The 16,289-nt window shown below is 50.6% G+C and overlaps 1 protein-coding gene across 2 annotated transcripts in view; it reads right to left on the minus strand.

Annotated features, from left to right (window-relative positions):
- Positions 1-6,048: 6,048 nt before the first annotated feature.
- DNAJC1 (DnaJ heat shock protein family (Hsp40) member C1) overlaps positions 6,049-16,289 on the minus strand; it is a 202,022-nt gene continuing 191,781 nt past the window's right edge. For both annotated transcript variants that reach the window (XM_033852435.2, XM_033852436.2), the window contains 3 exons: positions 13,017-13,065; positions 10,996-11,426; positions 6,049-8,553 (listed from right to left, as the gene is read on the minus strand). In XM_033852435.2, the coding sequence (XP_033708326.1) occupies positions 8,485-8,553; positions 10,996-11,426; positions 13,017-13,065 (549 nt within the window). In that variant the 3' untranslated portion in view covers positions 6,049-8,484. The remainder of the gene's footprint in view (positions 8,554-10,995; positions 11,427-13,016; positions 13,066-16,289) is intronic.

Below are 16,289 nucleotides of genomic sequence, written 5' to 3' on the forward strand. Positions count from 1 at the left end.
ACAGGCTTAAGCCGCTGTTGGAACTCGCCCGAGGTGCTGGGCAGCCCCGTCCCCCCACCGCATGAAATGCACCTGGGCTGCTGCTTCCTGCTTCCCTGTTGGGTTTTGCTCAGAGACGTTTCTGAGCAGGTACTGCTCGTTGCCCAGCACAGAGCCTCGGGCAGGGGTGCTCAGCATGTGACTCGGGATGCCATGGGCTGGTTCCCGTCTGGACTTCTTTGCAGAAGTGCTGTGGGAGTGTGCTGGGTCATAGGGTCAAGAGCAGGTGCCGGGCGGGAGGGCTGAGAACGCAGGTCGCCAGGTGGCTTTCTTAAGCACTCCATCAACCAAGCAGAGGACAGAATGACCACTGCCCCTGGACACTCCCCAAGACAGACAGCAGAGGCCCTGGCATTGTAGGCAAAAGGTGCCTCACGACAGAATGTAGCTTTGCTTTTAAAAGTAGGGGATGGGGCTTCCCTGGTGGCGCAGTGGTTGAGAGTCCGCCTGCCGATGCAGGGGACACGGGTTCGTGCCCTGGTCTGGGAAGATCCCACATGCCGCCGAGCGGCTGGGCCCGTGAGCCATGGCCGCTGAGCCTGCGCGCTCGGAGCCTGCGCGTCCGGAGCCTGCGCGTCCGGAGCCTGTGCTCCGCAATGGGAGGGGCCACAACAGTGAGAGGCCTGCGTACCCCAAAAAAAAAAAAAAAAAAAAAAAAAAGGAAGGGGATGGACTTTTGTTTCGAATTTGACAACTCTCAGTGAGATACATACCATTAATCTTAAACTTCACTTACTGGAAACAAAACACACACTGATGAAAACCACTTTTGGTATACATCACAGTAGGCCTTTCCAAATGAAATAGTTGTGAACTTTTGTAAACATTGGGAAGGAAGCCTTTAGATTTTTTCAGATAATTTTACCTTGTGAAGAATTCACGCCAACTGTTGTTCCACTTACAGTCCCACCCCTCACCTTGGTATTGGCAACAAAGGAAATGTCTCTTTCATACCCATCACTGAATGTTTACAATCCCGTAAATTCAGTAAAGACTTCAGTGAACTGTGAGCTGCCTTTGGTCACAGTTCAGGCTTGGTGAGTCTGTCCTCAGGGGCAGAGCCCGGGTGGTGCTGTGACATCCTTGCAGCTGTGGCCACTCTGACCCCCAGACCTCTGGCTGCTTTGGGCACACATGCAGAAGTGGGGAACAGACAAACTGAACTGAACTGGTTTGAAGGTTCAGATGAGATCAAATGGAGGGTGGGGAAGACAGGCATGTTTGGGTCCCGTGGGGGAAGTGACCCCCAAGTAGGATCCGGAAACTGCAGCGGTGTTTCGACCAAGCTAAGGCCTTTAGGGGCAAGGAATGCACAGACTCCATTGCTGGCTTTGGGCTGGAGATGCGTTGTCTTGCTTCTCGGTTCTGTGGGAGGGCTTCTAACCTCTGCTTCCCAGGGAGGGGGCCCAGAGGGGCAGACTTCCCAGCCTTGCTGCGGTACTGGACGTGAGGGAGGCCCCAGGCTTCCTCAGCAGAGGGGATGATGGTTGGCTCGGGCACGGGGAGGCTGGTCCCCATCAGGCCAGTGCAGGCGGTACAGGCAACAGCCGCGAGGAGGGTATGCTGGAGGCTGGCCCTTGGGAACCCTGAGGTTTAGAAGGCAGGTGGGAGATAAAGCGCCTGTACAGGGATCTGAGGACGGGCTGGGAGGGCTCCCCGTTTTCTTGAATTACACGCACTTCATTCCCGAAAAACTTGAGGCTGCAGAAAGTTGAAAGGTGACACCGCCCGCTGAAAACGCCTCCTGGATCCAGTGCTTAGAAAGTGACGTGACCAGGAGCGGTTTGGGTGGCGTGAGCTGCAGGGGTCAGGGAGGATGGGCTGCACAGCCAGGCCAAGCGGGGACCTCGCGATTGGCGGCTGTGAGTGCACAGCGTTCCGGCTGTGCTGGTCCTTCTGAAGTTTGAAGCAAGACGTTCACTTTTTTGCTGATGGAGTTAATTTGGTTTCCCTCAGATTCTGATTGATGCATCTGCTGTTTTTCACTTGGCTCACTGAACAAGCAGACGGATTAATTAGGAGATTTTACATTTTTGGCATCGCCGCTGCTCCTGCCGCAGCGATCTCGCTGGTTCTCCCCCTCCTCCCGGAGCAAGGATGGACAGGTGTTTCCGCAGCTGAACCCTTCGTGTGCGGGCAGTCTGTGAACAAAATAAGGTGCAGAGTTTCTTTGCAAACTCTTGGCCTGGTGCAGTGGTTCTCCTCCCTCCAGCCGCCTGTGAAGGCGGAGTGTGGACTGGGGTCCTGCCCTGGGTGTCTGGGGGCTCCGGTGAGAAACTGCTGGGCCGTCAGGCTGCTTTCCCTGCCCTTCCCAGGCCCTCTGCCCCACCCCACTCCTGACGCCCCCCGTCCTTCCCAGGCTCTGGGCGAAGCCTCGCAGCTGCCCATCGTGGGCCTTGCGGCTATTTCAAGAACTGGCCTGTCCCAGCTGCGGATCAGGTGGCCTTGTTGTTCACCCCGATGTGAGCCTTTGACACTTCAACCGCAGGCGTCAGTGCTCGGTCTTGGGTTTTACTGGGGGCCCAGGGTAGCTCTGTGGCCTTCAGCATCGCAGTGGGCAGGCCCGTGACCTTGTAAACGTCGGCCCTCCCTGCCCGCAGCTCTCACAGCTTCGGGCTTCTCAGGTCCTTGGAAGCTTCTTTACTTTCTTCTGATTTACGACCCATGTTTAACTCCTCCCTCAGAACAGTCTTTCTCCATGACTGCAGCCCTCGTTCTGGTTTGGAGTTAATGTCCAAGCCAAGACCCGGAAGGAGGTACCAAGTGGCCCGGCCTCACCCCAGGCTTTGCTCCGGGAGGAAGTGGCCCCTCTGGCCACTCAGCTGGCTGCAAACAGCTGCTTTTGTTGCTGCCAGGAGCTGGTGCTGAGCGGCGGCGGGGGTGGGGGGTGGGGGGGGTTGGGGGGGGTGGGGGGTGGGGGGGGGAGAGGTATTTGGAGCCGACTGGTCCCAGGATTAAAGCAAGTTTGGGTTCAAGTTTGGGTTCGTCGTCACCCACCCCAGGCCAGAGTCGGCCTCTCTCCTGTTATGGAAACACAGCCCCAGGCAAAAACGTCCACATCCAATGCTTTGGTTCCAGTTTTAACATAACAGGATAGATCTTAGTTTAGCCAGAGGAGAGTTCCAAGGGAGTTTCCTATGCCAGGCCTCTTAAAAACAGGAGACCAGCTTGGGTCAGACGTCTGGAGGCATCTAGTTGTCACTGCAGGAACATTGTCCTTTGTGAGACAGATTGGAACCAAGATAATTTGGGATAAACAATTTGATATTTTATCTTAAATTTTACAAAATATTTCTTTTTGAGTTACAACAGAAAAGCAAGCATGGCAGAGATTGTTCGTGTTCCTTTGTAACTTAGGACATACAAAATTAAAAAACGACTCAGACTAGAAAACAAACTTCTGGTTACCAAAGGGGAAAGGGGGTGGGGAGGGATAAATTAGGAGTTTGGGATTAACAGTTACTAACGACTGTATATAAAGTAGATAACAAGGTCCTACTGTATAGGATAGGAACTGTATTCAATATCCTGTAATAAACCATAATGGAAAAAAATATGAAAAAGAATATATATATATGTGTGTATGTATAACTGAATCACTTTGCTGTGCTTCAGAAACTAACACAGCATTGTAAGTCAGGTATACATCATTAAAAAAGACGAATCCCTCATTGCCGCTCAAATCTTTGTCCATTTCATTTTGTAAAAGTAGGATTTCATTTTAAACTGTACTAACCAAAGATGGGCTTAATTGAGTTGAACTCCTGTAATAATCCAGGGGATACTGACCCTCAGGCTCCTGGCTTATGACAGGTGGTGAAGGCAAGAGGTGAACAGGCAACTTTCCCTACAGAAGAATCCGGTGTCTTTTTGTTCGTTCGTGTAGCAGTTCCTGAAGTGGGAGGGCACGGAGGGCGTGAGGAAGGGAGCTGGACCCGCGGGTCCCTGCTGAGGCTGGAGGGTCCCAGAGCAGCCAGGCCAGGTGCTCAGTGGGGGCAGCGGGAGGAGGGGCTGCCCTGCCCCCCCCCCCCCCCCACCAGGGCAGGTGGCGGCCCCGGGGCTGGCCCCTGGCTCTCTCTGGACACACTGGTAGCTTCCCCCTGGGGATACGATTGCGAACGTGGTTTCCCTTTTTCTGTCCTACATGAAGCCATTCTTTTTCTCCCCAGACCAGAGGGGAAAATAATTGCAGCCGTTCAGTTTTACAGCGTGTTAATTTAGCTCTCTGGTGAATCAAGTCGAAGGCTGAGGGCCAAGCAGTTTATTCAAACAGGAGGCTGGGACTCCTGCCAAGACAGTGGGGTGGCTTCCAGGCCAGCCCCGCCGTGATCCCAGCTACAGGTGGAGCGGCGGGGGCGGCGGGAGGGGAGGCTGTGCGGCAAACCGCTAAAGGGGGCCACGGCCCGGGCAGCTGCGGGAGCGCAGGGGGAGCCTGCCTGACGCTGGCAGGAGCCCCCCGGTCGGGATGGGCCCGACTCAGGCGGGTCCCTGTGCCCCTGGGGGCACCAGGGCTCAGGGTCAGCACAGTCGCTGCGTCCTTGTGCTTTCTCAGCCACAGGCGAGCAAAACGAACGCGGACGCCTCAGAGCCATCTGGGATGGGGGTGTGGTTCAGAGTCCGTCCCCCCCACCCCCCAGGGACCTCTGGGACCAGCCATCCTCCAGCAGCCCCTCACAGACGGGTGACCATGTAACGTGCAGTCCAGACTGAGTGCACGGAGACAGGTATAAACTGGGACTGTCCTGGGCCACTTGGGACCGTGGTCACCGTGTGTGTATAGAACATCACAACTTAAACTGTGCCGTTTAAGTGTTAGGAAAAAAACCTAACAACTACAACAACTACCCTACAGGTGGAAGTAAGGCTGAGGTAGTTGGTATTTTAAAGGGATGAGTTCTCTACTTTCAAAAGGGGTGGGTGGACTTGGTGTGAGGGCAGGGCTGGCACATAACCAAGAGGCAAGAGGCCTTTTTAAGGCATCCGGAACATGGACTGGGGAAAGCTGCTTATGATTTATTCTAAAACTGAGATAGGAACCCAGGAGAAGACTCGGCCCACGGGGGCAATATTCCAGTCAAAACGGATCCCGTCTTGTGGGGTGGAACGTCTGCCAAGCACACATGGGTCAATCAGGGAGATAAGAGCGCAAGACTTCTAGGTGGTTCCTAAGCAAATGTCACAGAAGCACCAGGTCGTCCACTGGGAACCTCAGTTCTTAGTAACAAAGCATCGTGAGGCACAGGCCTGCCAGCCCCACCGGGCCCTGGGCAGCGGGTGACAGCACCTGGCCTCGAAGCAGCGCTGGCTGCTGGCGGGAACCTGCTAGAACAGTCAGGGGCTGCGTGAGGACACAGGAGGGAACGTGTGAATGGGCTTAAAAGCTGGTGCCGTCGGTGGTGTGAAGAACTGAGCTGTAAGCTTTTGCCCCAGTGGAGAAAGTAAGTGTCAATTACTACAGGACAAAGGGCCCAGTTCTCCGGGGAGATGGGGGCAGACACCCCAAGCCGTGTGGGGCCAGGGGGCGCAGGTGGGCGGCGTGTGCTGGGGCCAGGCCAGCGCTTTCCAAGCCCCGCACGAAGAGACACCTCCTGCCGTTCCCTCTGCCAGGGTCTGAGTGGGGTGGCGACTCTGAGGTTGAATTCTGGGCCTCTTTGTCAGAGGCCAAGTCTGAGGATCGTCCTTGTACCACGTGGGCCCTTGGTGGGCTGCAGTCAGTGTAAACACTTGAGCAGAGGCCTGAGTTAACCTTTTTGGGTAAGGAACCTTTGGGGCAACTGGTGAAAGATGTGTACCCTCTCTCCAGAAAACCACACGTCCAAAAGAATAAAGACTTTGCATACCTTTGGCAGGGCTCCCAGACCACCGGGGCCTGTACAGTGCCCAGGACTCCTGGGGCCCAGGCTAGGGATTCCCGCCCGCGAGGGACCAAATGAGCGTGGCTGGTGGCCTGTCAGCCCTGCTACCTGCGTCTGCAGCTGCTGAAAATGATGGTAACAGGAAGCCTGGATGGTCAGATAGAAAAAGAACATTTATTGTGTTCAACAAGCCAGATTATCATCGTAACAACCTATGCAGCAGCCACCGTTATTCCCTATTTTTCCAGATAGGGAATCGAGACAAAGAGGTAAGACAAGGCACTGATGTCACACAGCTCGGAGCTGTGAACAGATAGATAAGGTCACAAGGCGGGGCTGAGGGGTGGGTTTAGAGAGCACTTCCCTGGGGCGTCAGGAAGGAGAGGGGGGCCTTGCCTGGTCCCCATGAGACCTGTGTCGGGAACCCCTTTTGGAGGTGCCATTGCTTTCCCGACCGTGACCTCACTCAAGCTGAACCCCACGGATCTCCTGTGTGCAGCTGAGCTCCTGAGCCCTGCCCCACCCGGCCCACTGGTCCTACTTCAACAAAACTCAGCAGCTCCAGGTCCCCCAAATAGGGGAGGCCGCGCAGAAAGGGGCTGGTGGCAGGGATAGTAGAAAACCATGCTAGAAGACTCCTCCTTAGTGAGTGTGCAAAAGATGAGGTTGGTAGGCAAATTAGGGCATTTCATCCTAAATTGTACCTCTTAAGGCATCTTTGGACCCCTGTGGGTCTCTCCCCACACTGGAAGCCCAGAAATCTGGTCATGGGATTTGGGGGTGCATGCAACAGAAACCCAATTCAAAGTACCATAAGTGAAAAGGGTGATTTCATGGAAGGATGCTCACAGAATGTCACAGGCTGGACAACCAAGCTGTGTGACAAGCCTGACCCTGGACTCGGAGACAGGATGGACCCAAGGCCTGGAAAGCAGCCAGAACAGTCCCTTCCTGATTCCCTCCACGCACCAGCTTCTTCCTCTGAGACGTCCCACACCAATGGGGAGTGGGCCTTGGCCCGAAGCGAATGCACAGTAATAACCTCATGGCCCCATTGGCTCCAGGAGAAAGTTCTGGGGCAGAAGCTGTTGGCTCTGGTGCCGCCTGTGACCGGCTCCTGTTTGTTCTTAGAAAGAGGCCTCCTGACATGCAGGCCAGGCAGCCTCTCCCTCCCCGGCTGCCTCCCCTTCCCGACCAGGATGAGGCTCAGGGGAGCTGCTGCCCGAGGACTCAGTTCATGAAAACAATGACTTGGAACAGTTTCTCCACTGCTCTTTTTGACGACGCAGAGGTGGCAGGTCGTCCACAGCATCAGAGGCGGGCCTACCTGGAGCCACGTGTGTCCTGCTCAGGCTGAAAGGTTACAGAGCCAGTGTGGCTGCTGCCACCCAAACCTTCTCCGGGAATCTAACCTCATTTCAATCCTTAGAGAAAAATGACGTCTTTATAGCATTTTATCAAATCACCTCCCTGAAATGTGTTCTGGTGATCTTTTTTTTTTAAAATTTATTTATTTTTGGCTGCGTTGGGTCTTCGTTGCTGCGCAGCAGGCTTTCTCTAGTTGCAGCGAGCGGGGTCTACTCTTCGTTGCGGTGTGCGGGCTTCTCATTGCAGTGGCTTCTCTTGTTGTGGAGCACGGGCTCTAGGTGCGCGGGCTTCAGTAGTTGTGGCTCGCAGGCTCAGTAGTTGTGGCTCATGGGCTTAATCGCTCTGCAGCACCTGATCTTCCCGGACGAGGGCTTGAACCCGTGCCCCCTGCATTGGCAGGCGGATTCTCAACCACTGCGGCACCAGGGAAGCACTGTTCTGGTGATCTTAATGGTTTTCAAGTTTAGGCAATCTGTACTTCAGCAAACCGCTCTCAGCCCTGAGCAAATGACAGATTTAAAAAGGAGCACTCAGCTGATGGTGATGGTTCAGTCAAAAGTAACAGCACAAAATAGTGATTTTTAACTCAGGTATTGAAAAGTGGGACCCAGTGTCATCAGATCCGAAAAACCTTGCCTACGTGTTGTCTGGAAATTCTATCCGTTGGGTATGCACTTCTACCAAACCATCCAAACTTAAGAGTTTATTATGTCCTTGTGCATTTAGACTTATTTTTTTCTACATACATGTAACATATGCATATACATACAGTTAAGATAACCCCACACTACTCCCAGCCAGCTAGCTCAATACAAAGCTGGTTTGTTCCCCCAAATGCTGGCATCCTGCTACTCATTAGCTGGTGTGATCTTTGGTCAAAGAAACACATTAAGTCTTCATTCTTACACATTAGTTCACTCATATGTTCCTTCAAAATCATCCATTTTCCTCACTGTTAGCACTATTCAGTTTGTTCCCCAGGAAATTAAACTTTGCAGTGATGAGAGAGAAAATAATCTATAAAATACCCAAATCTGATTTTTTCTCCTTTAACACAGTATTTGTTTAAACAATGTAGCACAACATTTATTTTACATTTTTAATTTTTTTTTACTAAGGCACATGACGTATAGAAATAGTGAGGTACAAAATGCAAATTTCTGCATAAGATTTTTAAAATAATCCTTTTGGAAAATAAGGTAAACATCATCTTCCAGAGGATTCAGCTTTTAGCTTGCTTTTTCTTTTGGACCAGTTCAACCAGCAGCTTGTATCTAGCGATACAGTCTTCCTGGAGAGAGAGAGAGAGAGACAGAGAGTTGACAGTTACAATCAGAGTGACCCTCGTGGGGTGAGCCTGCCGTGCCCAGCGCTGACCAAGGGCTGTCCTGTCCACCTGGAATTCCCTGGGTGCCCGGGCGGGAGATGTGATGTGCACCCTGGGGGAGGGGCTGGTGGCTGCTGTCTGTGGGATGGAGACTTTGGTTACTGTGATGGTGACTTTCGACTCACCAGTGGTACTTAACATTTTAACATTTCACCGTTTCATCACAACACATTACTTCAGAGAAACGAAAAGCCTTGAGGCCAGGCATCCACAACGTCATTCTCATTATGCTTTGCCTCTCCCTGGGGGCCCCTGGGACCTTCCTGCGGTAGGGCCACGTCGGCCCAGCCCCACAGGCTACTACGGGGAGTGTGCCCCGCTCTTCCTCCGGCTCGTACCAGCCCCGCCGAGGTCTCCCAGCCTTCCAGTCAGGCTACAGAACTAGTAGCTTCAGACGCCAGCTGCCTGTCGCTGTCACCCCTTGGGATGAGGACCCCTAATGAAGCAGGGGAAGGGCCTCATTGCTCTCTTGTTTATCACAAGGTACCTTCCAGAATCCATTTCTGTTTCTGTTCAAAAACACCCCAAAGGCACTGTAAGCCTTCACTAACTTACGGTCACACATGAACTGGTTTGTGCTCCACAGCAGACGACTTTATCAGAGGCCCTGGACAGAGAACGGGTGTTCGTTCTCTTCCTGGAGTTTTGGCCTAGTAGTGTTCTGAGAGAATCTTCTAATAAGTGCCTCTTCCGCACCCCCAAGGGCCACCTGCCTAAAGTGTCACCCTTTCCCTAACAGCCAAGCTGCCCGGCCGGCCCAGTGCTCTGTGGGGGGATGCGGGGACCCTGGGCTCTGAGCAGCAGGCCTGCCAGGGTGGGCGGCCCAGCCCAGCCCCGTGTGGGCCTCAGGCAGAGGCTCCTCCTTCAGGCCCAGGGCTCCCAGCGGCTTGCAGGCCACTTCCAGGGAGTCGCCCTGTAGCGGGCGAGCCAGCAGGCAACCTCCCCTGGACCTGGTTCTGACGTGGAGGCGTAAGGGGAACACCTGCAGGATAATAAACCATGCTGCTCATTCCTCCCTGAACCAGGAAGGTTTCCAGCCCCCAAGGCAATGAGTTTCTGAGTGTGCTGTCCGCAGGAATCCACGGTTCCAGCTCTTTCATTTTAAGCCAGTGTCAATTCATCACACATGTAAATGCCTGTGTCCCGACAGATGCTAAAGAAATTCAGGGAAAATAATTACTTCTGGCAAACCAGTTGGAGGGGCTGGGAGGATCTGTGTTTCTCAAATAGATCAACTGCTAATGGTTTATTTTTCTCCCCGGGAATTCTCAACTTCCTCATTTTAAAGTAGGTGATAGATAACTAGACTTGTACGCACGGGGACATCCATGGCCACGAGCTAGATTTTCCGACATCGAATTTCAATTAAAAAAAAAAAGGAATGTAAATGAACATCAGTGTGCCCACAGGCTACTGAGTGATGGGCAGAGAAGGCAAAGGAGACCGGCTCTTTTGATTTCTCGGTGTTCCTGGTGCCTCAGACGAAGGGTATGGCTACGAGGAAAGACGCCCAGGAGGCTGTATCAGGAAAGGCTTGGGTTGAAAACATCACACCGGAGGCTCTGCAGCTCCCAACTGTCGGAGCAGAAGACAGAGGCCGGACAGGGCCTGACTTCCCACAGGGGCTGCCCCCTTCCCTCCTATCTGAGTTGGCATTTGGGAACTCTCTGCAGATGTGTTTAAACAGACACTAAAAGCTGTACACTGGGAGGAAAGGGCTACAGAGGACAAGCTGGATCCTGATCCTGAGGGCAACCTCTCCCTGACCCCGCCCCCAACACCACTTCCAGCCTTTGGTCCACAGATGCCACCGCTGAGACTAGACAAGTTACACGGCAGAACTGGTGACCATGGCGACGCCGGCCGCCACACGTGTTCCCCGGGTTAAAGAGCTGTGAAGCGCTGGAGGGGCTCGTGATTCTGTGGGAAACCTTCTCCTTGCTGGCCGAAGGGAGCCTCCGCCTGCGAGGGAGGCCTGGCCCTGCGCGGCCCTCGCAGCGACAAGGATGCTGCCCGGCCGTCCCCGCCCCGCCCCCGCCGAGCGAACGCTCCAGAAGGTTGGCGGGATTGCTGTGGGGGCAGGTTATGATCTATGCGTGGGGTTTTCGCTGAGAAAACATAACTGGTCTGTATAACGATTCAGCTTGGAATCTTGACCTCATTTACACTAAGCAGTCGAGTGCAGATTCACAGGCTCTCGGGAGACATCTAGTGGAAGGTAACTGGCAGGTAAGAGATGAGGCAGATAGAAAGACGCGTAGGAGGAGGGAAAGCCGGTGGACCCGCTGCGGCCGCGTCCGTGTGATCTAGACCCGCTCGGAGGCCTTCCTTCCCGGCGTCACCCACCTTACTCTTGGACGGGACACACTTGGCGATTTTGTCCCAGCGGTCAGAGGATCCCTTTGGGTACTGCTGTAATGCTAACTCCAGAAGCTTCTGTTGGCTCTGAGTCCAGGGCTCCTCCGTGGCTCGCGCTCGCTCTCTCTTCTGGCTCTCATCGTCGCTGGACTCGTGCGGTTCCGACATGTCGAAGTCCTTCTGCCTCTTTCCCCGGACCTTCTCCTCCGGCTCGGGCGGCCGGGCTGGCCTCCGCCTCCGAGGCCAGCTCTCCTCCGCGGCCTCCGGATCGGCCTCCTCCTCGCCGTCCTCCTCCTCCAGCTCCCCAGCCTGCTTGGCCTCCTCCCGCTGAGTGATGATGTCGTCCGGCAAGGTGGTGGCAGCCTTGGGGGGCCGGGAGTTCTGGGCTGTGGATCTGAGTTCGGAGAGTCTGACCATCCCTGTGAGAAAGGACACACGGAGGGGAAGGGCAAGGTCAGTTCCGGTGACAAGAGTCAGGACAGCTGCCTTCACCACAGCAGACAGTGCGCTGGGCATTTTGCATGTATTGTATACTTAATGTTCACACTATTCTATAAAGACAGCCATCGTGACCCCAACTGCACAGAGGAGGGAAGTCAGTCTCAGAAGCAGCAGAGGTGGGATCTGAACCCACTTCTGTCTGATTCCAAGCCTTTGTCCTTCCACCGCTCTGAGGACTTCGGGGGCCTCCCAGGGCCAGGTTGCGATCAGAGGATGAGAAGGTCTCTTAGAGAGGGGATAAGCGGCTACTCTCGAGGTATGGAAAGATGTTCTTCAGAATCAAGGGTTGTTATTAGTTCCGCGAGCGCAAGTACAGTGAATCCGTCAGACCTCCCGCTGGGCTAACCCTGCACGGGGGACCGCCCCCCACCGCCCCCCCCAGCCAAGCTGCTTCCTGTGCCACCGCGATGCCTCGCTTGACAGAAAAGCACACTCCTCGTGCCACCCACGGGTGTGTTCAGCCACGCCTTTCCCGCCCTGCTCACACACTCCCGACCCCTCCTGTGCTCTAGGAAGATCTGTCTGTGCCCCACCGCCTTTTCAGGAGCAGGTTTCTGGAGACTGTGTCGGAGGGGAGCGTCTTTCACAGAAGCACGTTGCGCGCTTGGGCCTCCACACAGACCAACAGCCGCGCTGGTAGGAGAGCAGTCTGGAAATGCCCTCCTCGCTGGAGACCGCAGAACCGCACGCCCCGTCCTCTCCAGGGGAGACGTTTCCAGATCTCAGGGTTTGCTGGTCCCTAGTAGGTTACATCGAGTGCAGGGACCTGTATTTAAGTGGAGTTGGAAGGTTTAGGAGGTATTTTCTTCTTGGTTCCGAGCAAAAAGTATGGGGACTTGAACAAAATTCCACGTAGTCTTGGAGGAAATGGATTTTTTTTTAAAAAAAAATTATTTTTGGCTGCGTTGGGACTTCGTTGCTGCGCCGGCTTTCTCTAGTTGTGGAGAGGAGGGGCTGCTCTTCGTTGTGGTGCGCGGGCTTCTCACTGTGGTGGCTTCTCGTTGCGGAGAACGGGGCTTCAGTAGCTATGGTATGTGGGCTCAGTAGTTGTGGTGCACGGGCTTAGTTGCTCCGTGGCACGTGGGATCTTCCCACACCAGGGCTTGAACTCGTGTAACTGCTGCACCACCAGGGAAGTCCCTGGAGGAAATGGATTTTGAGAAACATAGATTCTTGGAGAAGCTGCTTGGCCTGTCCCAAAGGACGCTTTGTGTGTGTGGTGGCAATGGTGCACAGTGTGGGGAAATGGCGCAGACTGGCTTTCCCCTGCATGCCCCCCTCCCCCCAATACTAGAGAAGAACAAGGTTTTTACAGTTCTTCAAACTTATTAAGTACATCTTAGCACCACTGTGTGTGCAGGGCTGCATTGGCTTGTGGGTGCTTGTAATTCGATCCCTTTCACAGAGATGACCAGTAGAGTCCATTGGGCAAAACAAGTTATTATAAAAAGGGATTTATTTTGAAGGCACGGCTTTAGATTAATGGGATGGAGTGGGTGCTGACTCACCTGGGGAGCAGGTAACTGAATCCTTCAGTTGCTTGGCTTTGGTTGTCACCTGTTTCAAAATATAAAAGCAGAAAAAATCTGACTTTCCATACGTCTACTGTAGGTCAAGTGACCTCTTTCATAGAAGGTCCGTGTGAAGGAACAGAGTTTACTGAATCTTAGGCCTGGATGGACCCTCAGTCATCAGTTCAGTCCATTTTCTTAACCAACATGGAAACTGAAGCCCAGAGAGATTAAATGAATTACTCCAAAATATCCATCTAATCAAGTGGCAGAGTCAGAACAAGAATTCAGATCACCTGATTACAGCCCCATTATACAAGGCTGCCTGTGAAGATGTACTAGTTTCCAGAATCACTATACAAACACGTCGTGTTTTTTAGTTAGAATTTCCTGAAAGAGTATCTTTCTTCACTGGAGAATATTATACCATAGGGGTATTATGAACAATGGGGAAATTTACTCTTAAGCTAACGATGTTATAATACAAAAGTCTTTTCTTCGTATCCCAGAAAGAAACCCTAAGAGCACCAAGACTGACACTAGCAGAAGGACCTCTTGGTGGAGTAGTAGATGGACCCAAGACCCATGAGACATTTACATACACAAGTGTGGATCCACAGAAATAATGTTTTCTTTCTTCTGTATAAATGGTATTATATTGTACGTCTCACCCTTTAGCTTGCTTTTTTTAATTTAATGATGTATTGGAGGTCTAGATAGATTTCCCTTTTTAAAACTGAGATAAAATTTACATAGAGTGGAATGTACAGATTTTTAAATGTACATTTCAATGAGTTTTGACCAAAAAACCCCCATGCAACCTACATTCTAATCAAATTACAGAAAATTCCTGTTATCCTAGAAAGTTCCCTGTTCCCCTAAATCCATCTCTACCCTGCCATAGACAACCACTGTTCTGATTTCTATTATATATAAACAGGAGATCAAAATTAATTTAAAAAAATTAAAGTTGGATAGTTAACTGCCCCAATGCACTTATTAAACAAGCCATCCCTTCTCCATTTAAAAGGTTAACTTTATTAAAATTATATTAAAATTACATTTCATTGTATACATGGAATACATACTTTGTATTCTATCCCCTTAATCCGTGTAAATTCTTGAACAAACATTTTGCTGCTTTAATGAAATTTGAAAGGAAAACCTCAGAAAGCATGCTCTAACATCCTCAGAGCTCGGAGTTAGAGCTCATATTCAGTTTTGGTTCCACCTCTGATTAGCTGGGTAACCTTGAGCTATTTCCAATCCTCTCTCTCTCTCTCTCATGTATTACCCTCTGTAATATGTGGATAAAACTGCTAATACCTTTTGTCTGGTAGGGATGTTTTAAGTTTGAAATAAGCTCTTAGCATGATACCTAGCAAATGTTAAAGGCTTATAATTACCTATTATAATTGATGTGGATCATTTGTTTTCCATTCATGCAAAAGGGCAGAATTAGAGAAAATATTTAAAGCTGCTTAGAAACACTCTTCAATTTTATTCCCTCTCTGTAGATGACCTTGCTTTGTATTTTATGGGAAAAAACTTGAAGTTATCCAACATGAGCTTCCCTGACTTCCAACTTTCCCAACTCAAATTTCTGATTGCACCGCCATATATCTTTCCCACATTTTATATAACCTACACATATGCTCTTGTACATTTTGAATCACCTCTGCATTACTTACAATACCTGATACAATCTAAATGCTATGTAAATAGTTGCCACTGTGAGGCAAATACGTGTTTTGCTTTTTACAACTTTCTGGATTCCCCCCCACCCCCCAAATATTTTCCATCCGAGGTTGGTTGAATTTGCAGGTGTGGTGCCGACCATACCGTGGGGCTTCCCTCTGTAACTGCCGTTAAGTGTCTTATTTAGACGTCTCCTAGCTCCTGAAACTAAACAACTCCCAACCTAAACTCATCAACTTCTCTGCTTTCCCCCCTTCCTTTTCCTAACAGTACTATCATCCCAGTCACGTAGGGGCAAAACCAAAGAACCAATTTTTGGACTTTTTTCTCCCTCCCCAACCAGCTGCCACGTTTTTCACAATACTGACCCCATGTGTTCCCATCTCTCTCAGATCTCCACCACCTGTATTAGTCCTTCATTCTCTGACTGAATTAATATAACAGCCTTCTAACTGGTCTACAACTTATTTATTAGCAGTTCCCATGGAATAATATCCCCAAGGCAGAGTTCTGATCAGATACCTTTCATGGCTCATCACTGACCATACAACAAAGTGTTCAATTCTTAACCTGACACACAAGGAAATCCACAGTCTGATCTATTTTCTTTCCTGTGTGCATCCTTCCTTTCAGCGAACTAAACAATTAATGCTCTCCAGATGGTCAGAAATTCTCTGCTCTGTACTCTTGGCCATTGTTAACATTTGTCTTAAATGATTTTCTTTTCTTCATCAAACCTCTCCTTAAATATCTATCCGTCCGGAGCCAAGTCATCCTTCGAAATACTTGCAAGTGTGACTTTCTTCTTGAAGACTTCCCAGATGCCCACCACCAGGACTACCAAGTCTGGTGACAATACCTCTCCTCTCTCAATTTCTACTGTATTTTTAAAGATTCTATATTTTTACATCATAATACAATAAAATTACCTTTTCCTCTTCTGTTGCACAGTTCTATGAGTTTTAACACATTTATAGATTCATGTAACTATAGGATACACAACCTACATATAGGATATGGAATAATTCTTTTTTTTCTCCTGCATCTTGTTATTTAACAAAATATTTTGGAGATTATTCCAGAATAGTACACAAAGACCTCCCTTGTTCTGTTTCTTAAGAAACAGCTTAACTGAGATACAATTCATATACTATACAATTCATCCACTTAAAGTGTATAATTCAGTGGTTTTTACTAAATTCAGATATGTGCAGCCATCATTGTGGCCAACTTGAGAACATTTTCATCACTTTGAAAAGAACCCCCATATCCTTTAGCTATCATTCTCCATCCTCCTTATCCCACCCCATCCCTCATCAAGCAATAAGCAACTACAAATCCCTGTCTCTACAGATTTCTCTGTTCTGGACTTCCATATGAATGGAATCATACAATATGTGGATTTTTGTGGCTGGCTTCTTTCACTTAGGGTAACGTTTTCCAGGTTCATCCAAGTTGTAGCATATATCAGTACTTTATTCCTTTTTATTGCAGAACAGTATTCCATTGTATGGATATACCACATTTTGTTTATCCATTTATCAGGTGATAAACATTCGTATTGCTTCCATC

This window comes from Tursiops truncatus, chromosome 2 (assembly GCF_011762595.2).
Source record: "Tursiops truncatus isolate mTurTru1 chromosome 2, mTurTru1.mat.Y, whole genome shotgun sequence".
Taxonomy (NCBI): domain Eukaryota; kingdom Metazoa; phylum Chordata; class Mammalia; order Artiodactyla; family Delphinidae; genus Tursiops; species Tursiops truncatus.